Source organism: Panthera leo, chromosome A3, assembly GCF_018350215.1.
Source record: "Panthera leo isolate Ple1 chromosome A3, P.leo_Ple1_pat1.1, whole genome shotgun sequence".
NCBI classification, from domain to species: domain Eukaryota; kingdom Metazoa; phylum Chordata; class Mammalia; order Carnivora; family Felidae; genus Panthera; species Panthera leo.
The window spans coordinates 60581514-60602759 of NC_056681.1; the positions used below are offsets into that span (position 1 = coordinate 60581514).

General features: G+C 42.4%; 2 protein-coding genes across 4 annotated transcripts; both read right to left on the reverse strand.

The window, feature by feature from the left end:
* Nucleotides 1–172: 172 nt before the first annotated feature.
* On the reverse strand, nt 173–21214 carry MRPL30 (mitochondrial ribosomal protein L30). 3 transcript variants are annotated; one of them, XR_006200624.1, is made up of 9 exons: nt 21100–21214; nt 16851–16928; nt 15113–15193; nt 10782–10928; nt 10478–10551; nt 10240–10399; nt 1969–2092; nt 1265–1374; nt 173–188 (listed from the first exon to the last, which is right to left on the reverse strand). XR_006200624.1 is itself a non-coding variant. In XM_042932019.1 (7 exons), the coding sequence occupies exons 1-6, from the start codon at nt 21169–21171 to the stop codon at nt 10267–10269; spliced, it is 585 nt and encodes a 194-aa protein (XP_042787953.1). In that variant the 5' UTR covers nt 21172–21214; the 3' UTR covers nt 1793–2092; nt 10240–10266. The 3 variants fall into 3 exon arrangements, 2 of the variants coding, with proteins under 2 accessions (XP_042787953.1, XP_042787954.1); XM_042932019.1 differs by lacking the exons at nt 173–188; nt 1265–1374 and having other exon boundaries at nt 1793–2092; XM_042932020.1 differs by lacking the exons at nt 173–188; nt 1265–1374; nt 1969–2092 and having other exon boundaries at nt 10181–10399.
* Nucleotides 4027–9108, reverse strand: LOC122215949 (the record flags this gene model as incomplete). The annotated part of the gene is given in 1 exon segment (XM_042932014.1): nt 4027–9108. A coding segment is annotated over 1 exon segment (5082 nt), but the record flags the coding sequence as incomplete, so codon positions are not given.
* Nucleotides 21215–21246: the final 32 nt, after the last annotated feature.

Consider the following 21246-nt stretch of genomic DNA (forward strand, 5'->3'; position numbering starts at 1 on the left):
TGTAGGAGTACCTGGGTGACTCAGTCAGTTGAACATGCAACTCTTGATTTCAGGCCATGATTTCATGATTTCACAGTTCATTGAGCCCCAGTGTTGGGCTCTGTGCTGACAGCACAGAGCCTGCTTGAGATTCTCTCTATCCCTCTCCTGCTCTCTCTTGTGTGAGCGCACGCTCTCTCTCTCAAATACTTAAAAGAAAAAAAAAGTATACATATTAAATTTACCATCTTAATAAGGAGTAAATCATATTCATTATGCTACATACATATTTGTATTTCTCTGTAATTATTGTACCTGATTTATATTGTTTATAATATATAAAGTGTTAACAATTAGTATAACATATAACATTCTTAACACTTTATATTATCTTTAACTTAAGTGACCAACAAATTTTTTCTCCATACAATGAAGAAAATTAGAGAACAGAATATGAAGAATTATTCATCTATTAAAAATTTTTTTTTAATGTTTATTTATTTGAGAGAGAGAGACAGACAGACAGAGAGCATGAGGGAGGGAGGGGCAGAGAGTGGGAGACACAGAATCTGAAGCTAGCTCCAGGGTCTGAGCTATCAGCACAGAACCTCTTGTGGGGCTCGAACTCATGAACCATGAGATCATGACCTGAGCCGAAGTCTGACACTTAATCGACTGAGCCACCCAGGAGCCCCAAGAGAGAAAAGTTTAGATGCAGAAAAGTTTTGATGTATATACATATATAAAGAGTGACAGATGGTTTAGACAGTAACTTGGACCCTTGAAAATTTTATCAAGCTGTGTGATCAAAAAACCAGTACTTGTTACTCCTGGAAGTTTGGGAAGGAGAGGATACCACCTATATTAAGCAAAATTATCTCTTTTTTAGAAAAACAGGACAAATAATCTCTTCATGGGATTTCTTCGCTTTTTTTGTTGTAAGGTACCTCCTAAATGCACCATCTTATTATTTGTGTCAAAAGCTCCTCAAAATGGCCAGTGCAATTCCACTTGGTGGAACTGCTCTTGGTGAAACTGTGCTAGTTAGGATGCTAAGTATTAGTATTGCGATGACAAAAGATGCCCCTGGAAGAGGTGCAATTTTAGATTGAGAAGATGTCAAGAGAACTGGAATGGTCCTTAAAAGTAGTGCTAGCGCTCAGGTAACTTCTCGGAGACCCAAAGACAAAACTAAGCAAGAAGTCCTTAAAAGGTTTTGAAATGATATGAAGCAAAGGAATGACAATATGGGGATTTCCATGGGTCTACTTGGCGATGGACTTACCATGCTTGCAGGTAATCTTTAAGGAGGCCCCCAGGATCCTTGCCTCTTGGCAGTCATACATTTGTGTAATTCCCCTCTTCCTTGAGTTTGGCTGGACTTATGACTTGCCTCTAACCAATGGAATGCAACAAAGGTGATGGAATGTACATGACTACATTTGCATGATTACCTAAGAGTATAGCACATGATGAGGTTTTTGGAGGTGTTAGTGGGATTCACAGGGTCCGGAGTCCATGGCCAAGAAAGAATTCTTGAAGACATCTTTGGTGCAAAAAGGTGATTTTATTTAAGCACCCTGCCCTGGACGATGAGGAAAGACTGATTATATACTATGGGGTTGGGGGAGGTAAAGTCCAGGGGAAGTTTCCAGGGAGATTTTCATATGCTAAAGACTCACAGGACACTGGAGGCCTAGCTATTGTCAAGCTAAGGCTGTTTTTCCTTCTAGCAAAACATTAAGACAGTAGGGTGTTCCTAAAGAAACATTTTACTCTGCCAGCCTCAAGTATTTGTCAATGGGCTGCATGTTACAAGGGACTGGAGTTCTATCTGCCATTTCCTTCTGCCTTTGTTTCCCACTGTGGAGGGCTAGCGGAGACCTAGGTCCTGAAGGACTATGATCTCTTTCAGTTAACCTTTTGTTTTCCGCTCTCCTTTGTTCTTGGGCAGCCAGGAGTGCCTGAGGAGTATCACACATATCCCACCTGGTTGGGTTGTGGGGGGTGTTTGTGGTCTGTCAGCTTGCCTTGTGCTCCCTCATTAGCACACATCTTGCTAGTTTCTCTCTTCAACACTGACTGCCTTTGAAGAAACAACTTGCCATGAATCCTACAATCACAAGCAAATGAAATGAGAGAGCTTGGAAGCAGATCCTTTCCCAGTCAAGGCTGAGGAGAACTCAGCCTTGTGAGACCGTAAGTGACTAAGCCCAGCTAAGCCCAGACTTCTGACCCACAGAAACAGTGGGATGATTAAGTGCGTGTTGCTTTAAGCAACTGGGTTTGTGGTAATTAGTTACACAGCAATAGAAAACTAATGCACTAGCTTATACCCATGTGTGCCTTATACTTTTCTCCTTATAGACAATTTTACTTACAAATATTCAACTTAACATTTAGGTCCTTTTTTCTAGTCATGGACTGTTGAGGTTAAAATTACTTACCTAAACTTTATTAGAATCTTTGGGTAAAAATTAACCAATGTTCTTGTCCCCATTTTAAACATTAATATTAGTATAGCGAAAGAGATGGCAATAAATTAGCAGGGACCAGCTTTTATTAACACAGCTATCCTCAAACCACCTCCAGCAAGGACACATTTTGTTGTAGCATACAGGTTTCTGTAACTAGAATGAGCTCTCTAAAGTTAGTGTCCTCTGGCTTTAAGGTCTCCTCCAGGCCTTACATATACTAGATATTTCATAATTGTTGAATTGAAACTGTAATTGCATTCAAGCTTAGTAATTAATGATATCTGGCTCATTTCAGGTAGCAATTCTGAATGCTCTAAAACATCAAGACCTATGACAGGATGAATACTACACAAATTATGAGTAGTATGCCAATGTTATTGTTGCCCAAACTAAGCCTCACAAAAGACAAAGGGAAATAGGCAACTAGAATTCAGAGATTCTTCACCATCATCTTTGATTAGCTGCCACAAAACTTCCCACTATTGAACCTGTCCTACAATTCTTACTTCTCCCAACCCCTCCAGGTATCTGAAATAGGAAAAAAAAAAAAGGAAATAAAACAATTCTCCCTAAAAGATTTCTCCCTTCTTTCTCATCTTTTAAATATTACCTCAACTGTTGGCAGAGGTTTCTTAGGAACTCAAAGAACATCAATAAAATTTGGGCCAATTCAGATTTATAATTAGAAAAAGATACTATTTTTGGTATTAAATTTAAGAATAAAATGCAGCCAACTCTACATATATACTTATAGACACTAAAGCACAAAGCAGTCAATCTAGCTACACCCAATGTTTAATGACTGTGGCCGAATCTCTGTTCTCTAGCAAGAGACTAAACTCCTGATGGGCAGGGACCATGTTCTGGTCTTGTTATGCCCAGAATTCGTGATCCCCAAAGACCACTAGGGAGCCGAGTCCGATGCAAAAGCAAAAGAACCTTTATTCGAGCTAGCTCGAGCTCAATCCCCTACCTGCACCGACGCAGGTGAGATACCAGGGAGAGAGAGCGAGTTTCAAAAGGACAAAGGTTTTATTGGGGCCCAGGGGCAGTTGGTGAGGTAACGGCTGTGGCCTCAGCCGATTGGCTGGGGAAGGGTCCGAGTCCTGTTAGACAGGTGAGGGGGGAGGTTACTCAAGGGGAGGAGGTGTGGTCAAGGTGAAGGACACAGAACAAGATGGAGTCGGCCGGCATAGGCCCGCCCTTTCATTCCCCCCTTGTCATGTAACTTACGGACCCAATCATGGGACCGGCTGCATTTATGGTGACAAGGGGAACAGAGTTTGGAAGTTTACGCTAAGTTCTGGGAAGCATGTGTCCCTGGGGTGGCTCTGGGAGGTCTAATTAAGTATTGTCCCTGAGCTGGTATCTATGATCTGCCAGGTGATGTTTTGGGGGGTGTGGGGACTCCCAGTAGCATGAGCAATGACAAGCAGAGTTAACAGAGTTACCAATATTAGGTGGGTCGAATGTGCTGTAACTTGAGCTTGAGCTTGAGCGGGTTGTGTTGGTCCCGACTGATGGCCCATCGCGTGACGAAGTCCTTCCGGATCGAGGAGGGGTCCGCTGGCTGAACGTGGGTGTGATGGACCCAGGTCGCGATGCCGTCTACTTTGAGAGCGGTGGGGGTTGTCAGCACTACAATGTAGGGTCCCTTCCAGCGCGGCTCGAGAGTCTCTCGGTGGTGCCTCTTGACATAGACCCAGTCTCCCGGCTTGTACTGATGAGGTGTCGGGGTCGGGCCAGCCTCGTAGATGGCACGGAGGCGCGGCCAAATATCCTCGTGCGCCCTCTGGAGCCCTCTCAAGGAAAGAAAAAGTTCTTGATCTTTAAACTCTGCAAGAAGTTCAGCTCGAAGGCTGGGAATAACAGGGGGTGGCCTGCCAAACATGATCTCGTAGGGAGTAAAACCCAGAGTGTAAGGAGTGTTTCTAACCCGGTAAAGGGCGTACGGTAGGAGAGTCACCCAGTCCCCGCCAGTCTCCATGGTTAATTTGGTAAGGGTCTCTTTTAGGGTTCTATTCATTCTTTCTACCTGTCCTGAGCTCTGGGGCCTATAAGCACAATGTAATTTCCAGTTTGCCCCCACCGCCTTGGCTACTGCCTGTGTTACCTGAGAGATAAAAGCTGGTCCATTGTCTGATCCTACCATGGCAGGAAAACCATACCTGGGTAAGATGTCTTCTAGTAGCTTCTTAGCCACCGTCTGAGCCGTTTCATGCTTGGTTGGGTATGCCTCCACCCAGCCAGAGAAGGTGTCTGTAAATACTAAAAGATATTTATAACCATACTTTCCTGGTTTGACTTCAGTGAAGTCGACTTCCCATTGGGCTCCCGGTCTGGTGCCTCTGAGCCTGGTTCCTTTTTTATTTGATGTGGCTTTCGCGTTGGTGAGTTGGCAGGTCTTGCAGGCAGATACAACTTGCTCTATTTTGGTGTCCTGTTGGTGAATCTTGATTCCGGCATGTCGGATTAAGTCTTTTAATTTTCGGGCCCCCATGTGAGTAGACCGATGCATGTGCTCTAATATTGAGACTCCGAGCCGGTCTGGCAGCACGAGCTCCTTGTTAGGTGTATACCACCATCCCTTTATCTCCTGGGCCATGGGGAGTTTCTTGATCCGCTGTAACTCCTCCTGGGAGTATTTGGGCTGGTCTGGTAAAACTGGGTCTCCCGGGTCTGGTAGTTGTATGGTCATGGTGGGGACTGGAGTAAGGGCTACTGCCTTGGCTGCCTGGTCAGCCTTTCGATTACCTCTAGCTACTGGGTTATCAGCTTTTTGGTGCCCTTGGCAGTGGATAATGGCTAGCTTGGCAGGAAGCCATAAGGCCGTAAGCAGGTTAAGTATCTCCTGCTTATTTTTTATAGTCCGTCCTTCTGCCGTCAGTAACCCCCTCTCCTGATAAATTGCCCCATGAATATGAGCTGTGGCAAATGCATAACGGCTGTCTGTGTAGATGTTAAGCCGTTTTCCAGCTCCCAGCATCAGCGCCTTGGTGAGGGCTATGAGCTCCGCTCGCTGGGCTGACGTTCCGGAGGGTAGAGCCTCCGCCCATACGGTGTCCATTTCGGTGACCACCGCTGCACCCGCATACCTGTGTCCATCTCGCACAAAGCTGCTGCCATCAGTGAACCAAGTAGCCTCGGCATCGGGGAGGGGCTGGTCGGTCAGGTCCATCCGGAATCCATGTACTTGTTCCAGGATTCCCGCACAGTCATGTAGTGGAGCACCTAGGTCAGGGTCGGGCAGCAGGGTTGCAGGATTGAGGGCTGCACTGGGGTGGAACCGCACTCGTGGAGGGTTGAGTAGGAGGCTCTGGTAATGAGTCACACGTGTATTGCTCATCCATCTATCAGGAGGCTGTTTCAGGACCCCTTCAATGGCGTGTGGGGTTGTGATCCAGATCTCCTGTCCTAGGGTCAGTTTGTCTGCATCCTTGACTAGGAGTGCTGTCGCCGCAATAATTCTTAGGCATGGCGGCCAGCCGGCAGCCACTGGGTCTAGTTTCTTAGACAGGTAAGCCACTGGGCGGTTCCAGGGGCCTAAGGCTTGAGTTAGAACCCCTTTTGCTATTCCCTTATGTTCGTCTACAAAGAGGTGGAAGGGTTTCATAATGTCTGGTAGGCCCAGGGCTGGGGCACTTAGGAGGGCCTTTTTTAACTGATTAAAGGCAATTTCTTCTTTTTCAGTCCATTTAAATGTTTTCCCCTCTTTGGTAGCTTCATATAGGGGCCTGGCGATCTCAGCAAAACCTGGAACCCAGAGGCGGCAGTAGCCGGCTGATCCTAGGAATTCCCTCACTTCTCTTCGGGAGGTGGGAGTAGGGATCTTTAGGACAGTTTCTTTTCTGGCATCTGATAACCGCCGCTGTCCGCCCTCCAGGATATATCCCAGGTAACTTACCCTCTCCCTGCATATCTGAGCCTTCTTCGCGGATGCCCGGTACCCTAAAGCTCCCAGGGTAGCCAGCAGGTCCTGGGTCCCTCGCTCACAGTCTTTGGCCGTGTCAGCAGCAATCAGGATGTCATCTACGTACTGTAGGAGGGTGAGGCCAGGGTGCTCCCTTCTGTACTCACCCAGGTCCTCGTGTAGTGCCTCGTCGAAGATGGTGGGTGAATTTTTGAATCCCTGAGGTAGCCGTGTCCAGGTGAGTTGCCCACTGTAGCCCTCCTCCGGATCATGCCACTCGAAGGCGAACAAGGGTTGGCTCTGGGGTGCCAGCGGCAGACTGAAGAAGGCGTCCTTTAAATCTAGTACAGTATACCAGACCCTGGAGGGCGCCAAGGAGCTCAAGAGAGTATATGGGTTGGGAACAGTTGGGTGTATGTCCGCGACCCTCTTATTTACTTCCCGGAGGTCTTGTACCGGTCGGTAGTCATTTGTGTGAGGCTTTTTGACCGGCAGTAAGGGGGTGTTCCAGGCAGACTGGCAAGGAACTAGTACCCCTAGGCTTCGTAGTCTCCGGATGTGTGGCTGGATCCCCTTCCGGGCCTCCTGTGACATGGGGTATTGTTTGATCCTTACCGGACTCTCTCCTGGCTTGAGCTCTACCAGGACTGGGGTCCTATGAGCGGCTAGTCCCATCCCCCCCCCAGTCTCTGCCCAAACCGAGGGGAATTCTTGTAGCCATCTGTCTATATTATCCTCTCTCGGGAGCGCCTCCTGGTGGAGGAGGTATTCATCCTCCAGTTTCATGGTCAGGACCTGGATGGGGTGGCCCTTGCCATCGGTGACCTGAGGCCCCCCTTGTCTGAAAGTTATCTGAGCTCCAATCTTGGTCAGTAAGTCCCGTCCTAACAGCGGGTAGGGGCATTCTGGTATTACCATAAAGGAGTGGGATACCCGGCCCGTTCCCAAATCTACTGTTCTTCGGGTAGTCCATGAATACTGGCTCATACCAGTTGCCCCTTGTACCCAGGACTTCTTGCTGGCTAGTTTTCCTTGTGGGGTGCGGAGGACCGAATGTTGTGCTCCGGTGTCGACAAGGAAGTCAACAGGGGTCCCCTCCACTTTAAGAGTTACCCTGGGTTCGGGGAGAGGGTCCGAACCCCGACTCCCCTAATCACTTAGTTCATCTAGCTCTAGGACTTTTACTCGATCAGTCTTGCTTCCTTTCCCGCCGGCCCTTTTCAGACAATCTCGGGCCCAATGCCCTATCTCCTTGCAGTATGCGCACTGATCCTTCTGCAGCCTCTGCTTCCCCCCCTTGGTGGTTCTTTTACCTTTTCTTGTGTCGTCTGCCAGCTGCCGGAGATGGCGGTCTCGTTCCTCAGGGGAGTCAGCAGTGGTAGCTAGTAGTATTCTGGCCAGGTCTCGAGTCTGCTTACTGCTGGCAGTCGCCATGGCGCGGGCCTGCTTGTCCTCAGGAAGCTCCCGGTTATTATATACCTTTTCGGCTACCACCAGTAAGTCCTGCAGACTTTTTTCTCCTAGTCTATCTATTTTCTGTAATTTTCTCCTAATGTCTATGGCCGATTGGTTTACAAAGGCCATGATAACAGCTGCCTTGCTTTCCGGAGCCTCTGGATCCATGGGGGTATAGGTACGGAATGCCTCCATGATCCGTTCTAAAAAGGCAGCCGGAGATTCATCTTTTCCCTGTTGTACATTTCCTACCTTGGCCAAATTGGTTGGCTTTCTAGCAGCCATTCGGAGACCCCCCATTAGAGTCTGGCGGTAGACCCGGAGCCTCTCCTTACCTTCTGCCGTGTTGAAATCCCACTGGGGCCGAGTTAAGGGGAAGGAGGCATCTATCTGAGCCTGGTTGGTGGTGGGATTCCCGTCTGTGCCCGGAACTAGTTTTCGGGCCTCGTTGACGATTCTTTCTCTTTCTTCAGTCGTGAACAGGACCTGCAAAAGCTGCTGGCAATCGTCCCACGTGGGCTGATGGGTAAAAAGAACAGAGTCTAATAAATCAATAAGCCCTGCCGGTTTCTCGGAAAACTTAGGATTCTGAGCTTTCCAATTGTAGAGGTCACTAGTGGCGAAAGGCCAATAGTGATGGGGCTGGTTCCCCTCCGCGTCTGGGGGTCCGGTGGCTCGCAGGGGCAGAATAGTGGAGTCGGCGGCGGAGGCGGATTGCTCCCTCTGAGCCCTTTGTCTGGTGAAGGGCGGGCTTCCCACTGGAGCGTTTCCGCCTCCCGCTCTCGGAACAGCATCTGCCTCCCCCGGAGGGGGAGGATGGTGTTCTTCCAGCATCCTAGAGGGGTTATACGAGGGAGGAAAAATTAATTCTTCTTCAGTACCCCCCTGTAAGACAGGGTAGAGGGGTGCTGAAGGCTGGATAAGACTTTTCTTCTTCTTTGTCCCCTGCAAAGCAAGAATGGGTTTTGGCTCCGGAGGGAGCGGGGCTAGGAAGGGTTTAAGCCAAGAGGGTGGGTCTTCCACAAGGTCCTGCCAAGTGATAATGTAAGGGAGCTGATCAAGATGGCCCGTCTTAGGCTGAGAGATGATACTCCTGACTCGGTGGATGGTAGGGAGGTCGAAGGTCCCCTCTGGTGGCCATCCGACATTGAAAGTTGGCCACTCGCTAGAACAAAAAAACTGCCACCGACCCTTTCGGACTTCCACACTGAGGTTGTTAGCTCTTCCCCTCACATCCTTAAAGTGATCAATCATAATACTTAGAGGAGTAGTCTGAGTCTGTCCCATAACGTCCGTCCAGTAAGTCCACAGAACAAAACAGAGAAACACAAAAACAGACAAACAGAGGGCCCCTAGAAAATCTTCCAACTCCATGGAAGCAACACTGAAAGCTAGCTTAGACATTTGAGGGGATTCCACGTCCCTCCAAAACCGATGAGGGGATTCCACGTCCCTCCAAAGACGACGGCCTCACACCGACCAGCGGGAGCGACCCGCCTCGTCTCAGACCTTTGAGGGGATTCCACGTCCCTCCAGAAGGGAGAATCGGAACGTCTTCCGAAACTCCCGGCCCGTGGTCCTCCAGTGCGTCCACTTAGACCGCGTCGGGCACTACCAGAACTCCAGAAGTGAGCTCACACAGAAAAGACAGAACAAACAAACAGACACTAACCGTGGCCAGTCAGGCTCTCCGGGTCGGGGGTCCCTCAGGGGTCTTGGGGATCCCGGGCCGAGCCCCCAAATGTTATGCCCAGAATTCGTGATCCCCAAAGACCACTAGGGAGCCGAGTCCGATGCAAAAGCAAAAGAACCTTTATTCGAGCTAGCTCGAGCTCAATCCCCTACCTGCACCGACGCAGCGGTGAGATACCAGGGAGAGAGAGCGAGTTTCAAAAGGACAAAGGTTTTATTGGGGCCCAGGGGCAGTTGGTGAGGTAACGGCTGTGGCCTCAGCCGATTGGCTGGGGAAGGGTCCGAGTCCTGTTAGACAGGTGAGGGGGGAGGTTACTCAAGGGGAGGAGGTGTGGTCAAGGTGAAGGACACAGAACAAGATGGAGTCGGCCGGCATAGGCCCGCCCTTTCAGTCTGCTGTGCATTTCCCCAACACGTAACACACTGCTCACTCAAAGGGACACTCAAGGAATTTGTTGCGTTCAATTAAAAGAGAAAACAATATTTTAAACAAGTCAATGGTGACTGCTAAGGTGACATCTGAACCCAGATGTTTAAACAATACCACCCCAGCCCATTCTGCAGTGAAACTATCAGACAGAAAAGAGAGTTAAATCAAATACCAGCACTGAAACTTCCAAGCCTATATAAGGAAGAAATCACACCATGTTTAGCCAGTGAAAATGGCTAGAATTTAAAATATATTTTAATAAGAACACTTTCTATCTTTAAATAAAAATGATTTACATTTTTAAATATGAAACTGCTCTGGCATTAGGACTTAACTGCTTCCTGATCTACAGGGTTTAGATGCCACCGCACCACTAATTCCCCAGTGCTCTTGAGGCACGTGTTAGACATGTCCTCTTCCGCTGGAAGTCCTTGCGGCAACTTCAGGGGCTGGATTCTGTGACATAAGAAAATGCTTTTAGAATTATACTAGGTAATACACTTTTTTAAATAGCTGAAGTAACAAACAACAAACCTTATCAAATGTTTAACCACTTTCAGTTTTGCATTCACTGAAGGTATATTCTTGTGAACTTGAGGAGTATGTGCCTATAAACAAAGGAAACAGGGTTATGGATCCATTTCAAAGCAGATGGTCCCATGTTACAGTGAAATGTTAAGGTGAAACTCACTTTGTCTGAATCAAATTTTCAAATAAATTACACTAAATAATACATTTAAATGAGTGAAGTAATAAAAATGTACCTTAAAGTTTAAAAATTATAAAATTTAAAGCAAATTTAAACAACTAACTTAAGAGGACTTAAACAGCTGCTTACTTTTTCTAATCCAAGCATCTTTATTATATCTTTTTCCCAATATGGACGTCTTTTTGTACTCTTTATTCTGGTAACAATATGTAGTTTATGAGGGTGCTGTGGATCCCCACCATATTTTTCATGATCTGCAGGTGAAGGCTGAAATACCTAGGAAAGAAGAATTATAAATGGTAAGTTTTCAATTACACAGTTTCTATGTATTTCCTTTTCCTTTCTTAACCACCCCCCAAAATCTACGTCATGATCTCATCCCCAATCTTTCTGAAATCCTCATCTTCAAACTGATTATTCAGACAAAATCTAAGGATTGCATACTCTGAAAAAAAAAATCACACAGGCAAAGACTGTTTTGTTTTGTTTTATTTTTTATTTATTTTATTTAATTTTATTTTTTTAATTTTTTTTTTTAACATTTATTTATTTTTGAGACAGAGAGAGACAGAGCATGAATGGGGGAGGGGCAGAGAGAGAGGGAGACACAGACTCGGAAGCAGGCTCCAGGCTCTGGGCCATCAGCCCAAAGCCTGACGCTGGGCTCGAACTCACGGACCACAAGATCGTGACCTGAGCCGAAATCGGACGCTCAACCGACTGAGCCACCCAGGCGCCCCTGTTTTGTTTTGTTTTAAAAGCAAAGCAGGAGTAACCAAAGGACATTAAAGAGTTCAAATGCCAGGAGATTGTATTAGCACCAGATAAGCAGGGCACAGTAGCATCCCTCCACCCCATTCAGGCAGGGCATCAAAGATAAGCTTACAATGACAACACATGAGTACGTGTTAGTACAAATGACTGCCTACAAAGGGTCAGAAACAGCTCAAGAGAGCTGACATTAATACTGATTCTCTAAAAACTCAAAAGGTTCTAGTAAGCTATCACACAAAAAACTTCCCTGAGTATATAAAATGTACTAAATAAAGAGGTACATGGTAATACTATTTGTAATAATGAAAAATTTAAAGGCCACATCCATGTTCCTCATAGAATAACTGGAATAAATGGAATAACTGGAATAAATGGAATTACAAGGCATACATCTGAATTAAAACTAGTACAAAATAATAAAACCAGTAATATATGATACAACTGAATAAATTATGATGTATCCCATGGGATACAATGCTGCCATAAAAACCAATAAGGTTAACTATCCTTAGCAACTACTAACATTGAAGGATGGCCATAATACATTCTTGAGAAAAAAATAATTCCACACCACTATGTGTAGTAGGATCTCATATTTGTTTCATCTGTACCAAGTACATGAGTGTGTACACAGGATACACTACATAACGACTGATTCTAAGAATCATGTAATATACATATGTGCATATACATACACTTATATATGTATAAAGGTCTCAAAGACATTAGATCAAGTCATATCACCTCTGGGAAATCAGACCAAGGAAGGACATGGACACACAGACACACACACATGGTGGCACTCTGACCAAAAAGGGTATTATTTAATTATAAAATAATATTGTAGAAACTTATCTGCTGAGAGGCTCACATTATATTGCTAAATGAAGACAGCAGCTAAAGAAGCATTTTACATGAGATGATTCACATCTTTAAAAACATATAACAGAAAAGAATATGGAAGCTGTCTCCAGGTGGTGGGATTCAGGGTGTCTTTTTGTTTTTTTTGCTCATTTGTATTTTCTAGGGGTTTTGAAGAGATGCAGGGTGAGAAGAATGGTGGTAAACAGAGGATGGGGCAGGCATGCTGAAGAAAAACAAAGATTTAAAGAAACAGTGTAAAGAGCACAAAATATCTGGGAAAACCAAGGGTAAATGTGTGGCTCAAGTAGAAAAAAACATGAAAAGCAATGTAGAGGATAAAGTTAAATTGCTCAACTGTGCTGAGCCTTCAGAAATTTCCAGAAGGGATACAGAACTCTTGAAGACTTGAAGCAATATGACTACAATTTTAAGGGACTGAGAAAGAATATACTTATAAGAGGACAAAATGAAGTGGGAATGGGAGACTGGTACCAGGAAACTTGCAGCCCTGGTTTAAGAGCCTGAACTACAGTAGCTGCAACAGAAAAGGGACTCATTTGGGGACTTTGGACAGTAAAATAGATGCATTTGTGGTGAGTGGAGGAAAAGGAGGGGTTGAGATGGACACAGCTCCACCCTGATTTGGGAAATCAGGTAAAGGATGGTAGCATTAACTGATATAACTAATACAGGACGAGCATCCTATTTCATTTGGTTGTTTGGAGGGAAAGTAAGACGAGTTTGATTCTAAATATGTTTAACCTGAAATACCTCTGCATTATCCACAAGGCAGGGTCTAGGAACATGTGAGAATACAGGAATAAGTTCAGAAGATAGGCATGGGCTGAAGACACACATCTCAGAATCATTTCCATGAAGTTTGAATTTTCATATTTGCTACAGCTGACAATCAAAATCAACGCCTTACACATTTTAAAGGAATGCTAACGTCTGTATCTATCCTTTTATTCTAGAACTTTACAGACTAAGAAACATGAAAAGATACAAGACAATACAGTTGTGGAAAGCATAGCAGCAGCAAAGCCATGACTTGAAAAATAAAGAGGTTTCTGATATAAGAACATCAAGCACATTAAAGGTGTCAAAATAGTCAATGGTAACACTATTTTATCTTAAAAAAAAAAAAATCAAAGGAGAATGGTAGCTGTCAAGGGCTGGGGAAAAGAGATTGGGGAGTTATTATTTAATGGGTACAGAGTTCCAGTTTTGTAAGATGAAGAGTTCTGGAGATGGATGGTGTGATGACTGCACAACAATATGAATGTATTTAATAACACTGTAACGTACACTTAAAAATGGTTGAGATGGTACACTGTATATATATTTCGCTGCAATACAAAAAATTGGGGTAAAAAAAAAACACAAAAAAACCCAGACTTTAAAAACTAAATGTAGTCTTTTCCATATATTCCATCAACTGCATAATTGCATTTCTAGGTACTTACCTCAAACGAGTTGAAAATTTATGTCCCCACAAGAACTTGCACACAAATGTTTACAGCAGCTTTATTCACTACTGTCAAGAACTGGAAACAATTAAGATGTCCTTCAGGAGATGAATGGCTAAACAAACTACAGTACATCCATAAAACCAAATATTATTTGTAATAAAAAGAAATGAACTGCATAGCCATACAACTCAGGTTATAAAAATGCAACTTTCATTATTTCCAGAAACTTGTTTGATTTCTGAGTCCCCAGCCACTTTAATGGAAAATAACTTGATCTTTCAAATTCGTGTTTTTCCTTAATTCTATCCAGATATGTTTTAGCTAACTCACAATTTATCATTCTTTTGACTAAGTATAGTTAACAAAAAGCTAGCAATCCTGGTGGCAAGACGTCAAGAAACCTTAACTGCATGTTGCTAAGTGAACGAAACCAGTCTGAAAGATTATGTGTGCATGATTCCAACGATAAGAAATTCTGGAAAAGGCAAAACTATAAAAACAGGAAAAATATCAGTGGTTTCCAGGGGTTGGGAGATGAGAGGGAGGGATGAACAGGTGAAGAACAGAGGATTTTTAGGGCAATGAAACTATTTGTATGATTCCCTAATGACCCAGGACATTGTGCATTTGTCAAAAGCCACAGAATGTGTAACACTGATAGTAAACCCCGATGCAATCTAAGGACTTTAGTTAATAATAATCTGTCAATTCTGGTCCATCAATTCTAACAAATATATACCAATACAAAATGTTAATTATAGGGTAACTATATATGTTGGGGGAGGGAGTATATGGGAACTCTCTTTACTTTCTGTTCAATTTTTCTATATGCCAAAAACTGCTGTAAGAAATAAAGTCTATTCATTTAAACAAAATAAAACGGAAGTTAATAGGGGGCTTAGCCAGTGTTTTCCAAAAGTATGATATGCACACATAAGTATAGCAAAGAAAACGCAAAGATCCCAAGTTGCAATACTCAATATATAAAGTGAACACAAAGAAGCACAGAGACAGAGTCTGAGCCGGAGGAAGACCCACTGTTTTCCTGAGGATAATGGTGATATGAAAACACAAAATATTAAGGCAAAAATCGTAAGCAGGAATAAACAGGTACTAAGATGATAAAACCCCACTACTTCAAAGGCCAGTGGCACATTAAAAAAAAAAAAAAAGAATCATTACCTAGATAAATTCTACCATGTGTTATTTAAACTCTATACTACCATGGACATCCACAAATAATTCAATGTAAAAGTTTTCAATATTACACAAATAGGTATCATTTGAAAACATAACATGCTTAAAAAAATAGTAACGCTAACCCCCACCCCGCCAAACCCTTGTTCTTACTTTATCTGGAATTCTTGACTTGGTAAATTTGTGACGAATCCAATCTGTACAAATGAGAGACTCCACACCTTTTGTTACAGTCTAAACATGATAGAAAACATTTTTAAAAAAACTCTGGCTAGTGCAGAAATCTATACTCACCAATTTTTAGGTGACAAAAGTCTGTTTTTATTTAACCTATAATTATCAAACCTTTATCTCAGCTCCTTAGCTAAGTGAATACATCTCACCTTACCACTAACATTATAAAGCAAAAAGCACATATAGACTTCTCTTTTTTTTTTTCAAGTTTTTATTTAAATTCCAGTTAGTTAACATTCAGTGTAATATCAGTTTCAGGTGTAGAATTTAGTGATTCCCACTTCCACAACACCCAGTGCTCATCACGACAGGTGCCCTCCTTAGTACCCATCACCCATCTAGCCCATCCTCCCGCTTCCATCCCCTCCAGTAACCCTCAGTTTGTTCCCTATAGTTAAGAGTCTGTTTTCTGGTTTGCCTCTCTTTTTTTCTTTTTTCTCCTATGTTCATCTGTTTTGTTTCTTAAATTCCATATATGAGTCAAATATAGACTTCTTGACCAGGGTGGGCAATATTTTTCTATAAAGGACAAGACAGGAAATATTTCCAGCTTTACGGCTGTATGGTTTCCATTGTCAAGTCTCAACTCTGCCACTGTAAGGTAAAAGCAGCCACAAACAATATGTAAACAAATAGGCATGGCTATGTTCTAATAAAACTTGATTTACAAAAATAGGTGGACTGAATTTGACTTGCAGGCCATAGTTTGCCAACGCCTGCTCTAGACAATGTGCAATAATTTACCTTCACCAATACAATGTAAAAGAAAAGGAGTTGCCAATTTTCTTTCTAGTCCCTACAATGCCAACACTCCTAGTTCCTATTTCTTATTCCCTTTCTACAATCTTCCAGTCCTGTTGCTCTCAGTCTGCTAAAGAAAAAGGATTCACTGCCAATCCTTCCCATCAGGAAACTCCCCTCTGGATGGGCAATAATCATTCCTTTCATGCCCTCTCTGTCCTGCAGAGATCCACAAACAACTAGACAGTAGGTAGGAGTGAATGAGGGAGAGAAAGGAAAAATATGGGCTTCTAATCCTGGCTCTGTGCTCACCATTTGTGAGAAATGAGACACTTATCCTCTCAGAGAGTCAATTTCCTCAGCTATTTAAGAAGGAAATAATACTGACCACACAGGATTAATCTAAGGTTAAGACAATGTATGTAAAGCACCAATGTATGGCCAGCAGCAGGTCTGTATCTAGACTCTGGCCCTCATGAATGGGTTAGGCTGTACTGCTACAATTTTTGTAAGAAAGAATAGAAGGAATTACATGAAAATACAAACATTAGTGATCTCTGGGAGAGGGCTTTTCTTCTTTCTGCTCTTCCATATTTTTCTATGATTGGAAATATACTCTTTTCATAATTGAAGGGAAAAACCTAAAACTTTAAAAAGATTAAGGGGAATCAACAGTGGCCATTTTTTACCAGCATGTTCTCCAGGAAAAGATCTTTTGTGTTTTTAAATTTTTAGTGATAAAACAGCAGATCATAAATCATAAATAAAACTGCTCTTCAACACTAAAAAACACTATATAAAAAAAGGAACTTGTACAGTTTAACTTGCCTGTTTGTTTTGTTAATTACAAGAGAGAGAAATCACTCTTAAGGAATAAAAAAAGAGAGAAAGATGATACTTGAAAAGAAATACTTACTTGGAGTCCATCTGGGGGCTTCTGAACTATTGAGCGCAAAATCCCTGCCATGAGTGTGGTGACTGTTCTCTTCAAAGGCTATGACAAGCATAAAATAGATCCATGGGTCAAATATGTATTGGAAATGGACAGGTGCCTACTTACATATTATTAAAAACCTAAAGAAGTTAATTATAAACTTGGCTGAAGTTTAACAGTAAAATCCTAGTTATTTTAATGCAATAAGAGTAAGAAGTTATAATAAATGTTTTATTCAGAATTCAGCAAAACCATACGTAGCAATTATACATTAATCACATTCCATTTTTGCCAGATGAGTTAGAAACTAGGTTGATTCAACAAAAATGGGCAAAGAAATCACTACTACTTAATTTCTTCACCAAAGAGCACAGATAAAGAATGCTTTGTTATAAAATCACAAAATGAAAGGACTAGAAGGGACTGAAGAAATCCAGACTCCTAGAATGAGAATTGACAACCTTCTTTAAAAAAAAAAAGAAAAAAAGAAAAAAATGTTTATTTATGTATTTTGAGAGTGAGCAAGTCAGCTGGGGAGAGAGAGAGAGAGAGAATCACAAAAGCTCAACATGGAGCCCAGTGCGTGGCTGGATCCCAAAACCCTGGGATCATGACCTGAGCAACCAAGAGGTGGATGCTTCACTAACTGGGCCACCCAGGTACCTCTAGAATTGACCACCTTAGCCTATGTATGTGGAAAATGAAAATTCATTCATTTCGAAGGGCATCCACCTTCAATCCAATCCAATCCAAGGGCATCCAGCTTATCCAAGGAGCATATAGTTTGGAACCCAATTCTCGTTAATTCCTACTCCAGTGCATTTTCACTAAATCATAATACCTTTCTGTTAAAAAGTAAACTATAACTTTCTTTCTTGAATACTTGTATTTTTAAACTATTCTTAATGAATATGCATTGCTTCTATGATGTAAAAAAGTCATGTTTATTTAGACAGGCAATAATTACAACCAATTATACTGATGTATACAAAAGCAGAAAGATAAGGTTTATGAACTACATGTACATTTTTCATAGGTTAATTTGTGTTTCAATTTTTTTTCAAAAGGACAGAATATAATACCTACCTTCCAAATGAATCATTCTAAAAACACCTAAAACAGTTTTTAGTACATAGGAAGCCCTCAACAAATGGTAGCTTTTGCTATTATGAAATTATTACAAAGTTGTAATAAGAATACCCTAACACACTAAAATTGGGTAAGTGCTGTACTTCGGTGAATCCACCAGATTCTGGCTCACTCAAGCTCATCAAGTCTTTCTTGTGATGTGGACAAACAATGAAGTTGTGGGAATCAATGCAAGATGTCCCATTAAAAGAGCCAAGACTTTTGAAAAATTCTCAGCAACTAAACCAGTCTCTCAAAATTAATTATGCATCAGTTTTAGAAGAGTCAACTACTAAATCCTTAGTGCCATGAAAGCCAGAATTTTATCTTGTTCATTTTCTACTCTCAGCATCTAGCACAGTATCTGATGAACAGTAGGCACCCAGTGTTTGTTTATGAATGTTTGAATCAATTAATGGGTTAGAACTATGGTCTGCTCAACTCAGAATTCAGAAGTATATCAAAATTTCGTAACTCTCATTCAGACTTCAAAGATTACTATACAGCATAAGAATTTCTAGTTCAAATCAGTATCTAGTGCAAATCATCAGCCATTGCTTGGCTGGTTGTTTATATATATTTTGTATCGACGCTTCCTTAGAAGAGATGCTTATTTAATCCTCTGGCTCTGCAATCAAATAGGTAACGATAAATTATTTTCTCTACCATACTTCTTCCTCCTAAGTTAAACATTATATATTAACCCAATTCATTTGGCTTCACATTTTATTACTTTTCTCTTATCATTTAGATTTCAGCAAAAGCCTCCTAAGGGGCCTTCCGGTTTCCAGTCCAACTTCCATAAGCTCTCTTCTCCATAGCAGCAACCATTTCATTAAAATCCCAAATCAAATCATGTCAACTCCTCTTCCCCAAACCTTCCAATGATCCAGGTTTCTCACTGTTGAAGTGAAAGGTAACATATAAAAGGAGAAAGCCAGAATAATCCATGTGATCCAATGACACAAGTTGAGAGTTTGAGCTCATGTTTAGCTTAATATAGATACTGATGGATATAGAAATAATCACAGGTATGAATGTGTATATATATATATGGGTTAGCTCTGTTAGCTGAATGGCATCCCAGTAGCAACGAACACACTCAGCGCCTGATCTTAGCATTCTCTAATAAAAGGAACCAGGGCTCCTTTGAGAAATGGATAATCATAGGGCTACCGCAGGGAATATATTAAGATGAACCTGGAGCACTTTGTAGCACTAGAAACGAACTACTTAAAAACTCAAAATGATGGGAGTATGTCTTCAAATACCTGACTCCCTTAAAACTGTCAAGATCACCAAAAACAAGGAAAGTGAGAAACTGCCATAGTCAAGAGGAGCCTAAGGAGACATGACTACTAACTAAATGGGGTAAAAGGACATCTGGTAAACACTAAGAAAATTCGAATGAAATATGGACTTTAGTTAACAGTGTAATAATACTGGTTCGTCAATTCTAACATATGTACCATACTAATGTAAGATGTTAATAAAAGGGTAAATAGGATGTGGGGTATATAGGAACTTTACTATTTTCACAACTTTTCTGTAAACTTAGAGTTATCCTAAAATAAAAAGCTTATTTATTAAAAAACCAAAACCTCCAATGTCTCAGAGCAATAGCCAGTCCTTAACCCCTACCTCTAGGACTTCATCTCCAACTGCTCCCTTGCTCACTGGATACACACTGACACCCTTACAGGTCCTAGAAGTTGCCAGGCAGACAAGCTCCTCTGGACTGTTTTTTTCCTGGAATGCTCCTGATATTCATATAGTTAGTTCCCTTATTGCTAAAATAAGGTGCTCAAATCTCTTCTTAGTGGGGTCTATCCTGATTCCATTGTTTAACATTTTGACCCCCCACAATTGTCAGCACTCCTCACTCCACTGGATTTTCTTTCCATAGCGCTTCTCTTCTAACATAGTTTGTTAGGTTTGTTGCTTACTGTCTGTCTCCACCCAGTAACATGTTAATTCCGCAAGGACAATAAATTAAAAAAAAATTTTTTTTTCTTGGTGTGCCCTATCTATTCACAGATGTATCCCAAGCATCTACCAAGGGCAGCACCTGTTGTGTAGTAGGTACGCTATCAATTTCTGCTGAATTAAGTTTAACTTACAGACTTCAGAAGGTGTGACAGTGAAAAGTTGTAAGTTTTAATAAAAAATAAAGGTTAATGTAATAATTACTCACACAACTCTTGGACCTTGAAGCAACTATACTGTCTTCGACTGTACAGTAGCTTTTCTCTTGCAAAAATAGGAAAACACATGCATCATGAGAAGTATGATCCCTTTTCCATTAAGAAAATGTCTGTGACTGTATATGTATACACAGAAAAACTCTGGAAAGCTATCAGTAAAATATTAACATACCCATGGGGGGAAGGCTACCAAGGTGATTTTCTACTTTTTGCCCCCAGTTAATATCCGAACAGTTTTAGACACCTACTTACTGACAAAAGGAAGGAAAACACTGAAAACGCACAACATAGAATTTTCCTTTCAATTAACCGATATCTCTGAACGCAAAAAATGTTTAATTCCTAACGCCTAAAAAGTAACAGGCAGTCTTCATCAGCGCCTGTTGGCGAAAATATGCAAAACAGGCAGCTCTGGGTAGGCGGCGATCAAAAACATGATTGCAAAATTACAGCTTTTAGTAAAATGGTAAATATTTTAACTGCAAACTCCCGAAGGTGTTGCCTTCTAAGATGCAATCAGCAAGCTTTTATCCTCATTAACAAAAAATTCAAGTTACGCGGACCCCCAGTGGGAAACCGAAATTAGTTATAAACAGAAGCACAAAAACTGCCAAAACAACCCTGAATTCCCTGCCCCACTAAACTATCTTGCCTAGGCGGGTCCAGAGCCGGGCTTAGCAAGCCGCGCGGCTCCGGAACTGGGAAACCGGATCCGCTCGACCACTGGCTTTTCGCGATCCCAAGGGACAGTGAACGGGCGCAAATTCATTTAGGTTATTACGACCCGCAAACTCAGAATCCAATAGGAAAATCAATCCACATCTCCACGGCGTTCCCAGGTACCCACTCCTGGCAAAAATGCAATATTCCTAAATATTCTTCAGCCTGACCTTACTCACCGAGGGGAAGCAGAGCAGACGGGCGCCCACGAAGCGCAACACACAAACCCAGCCGTCATATAGCGTACTCATAGTCAACCCCGGCACTTTAGTTCCGGCCACGTCCCGCCCCTTCAAGGCCATAAAAAGAGAGCGCAGGCGCAGGTC

What these genes read in the sequence shown, in the direction of transcription:
- MRPL30 (XM_042932019.1), bottom strand. Translation starts at nt 21,171, where the DNA reads ATGAGTACGCTATATGACGGCTGGGTTTGTGTGTTGCGCTTCGTGGGC. An exon ending in GTCTGCTCTGCTTCCCCTCG is followed by an intron (nt 16,929 to 21,099) that starts GTGAGTAAGGTC and finishes TGCTTGTCATAG; the next exon opens with CCTTTGAAGAGAACAGTCAC. An exon ending in AGCCCCCAGATGGACTCCAA is followed by an intron (nt 15,194 to 16,850) that starts GTAAGTATTTCT and finishes TATCATGTTTAG; the next exon opens with ACTGTAACAAAAGGTGTGGA.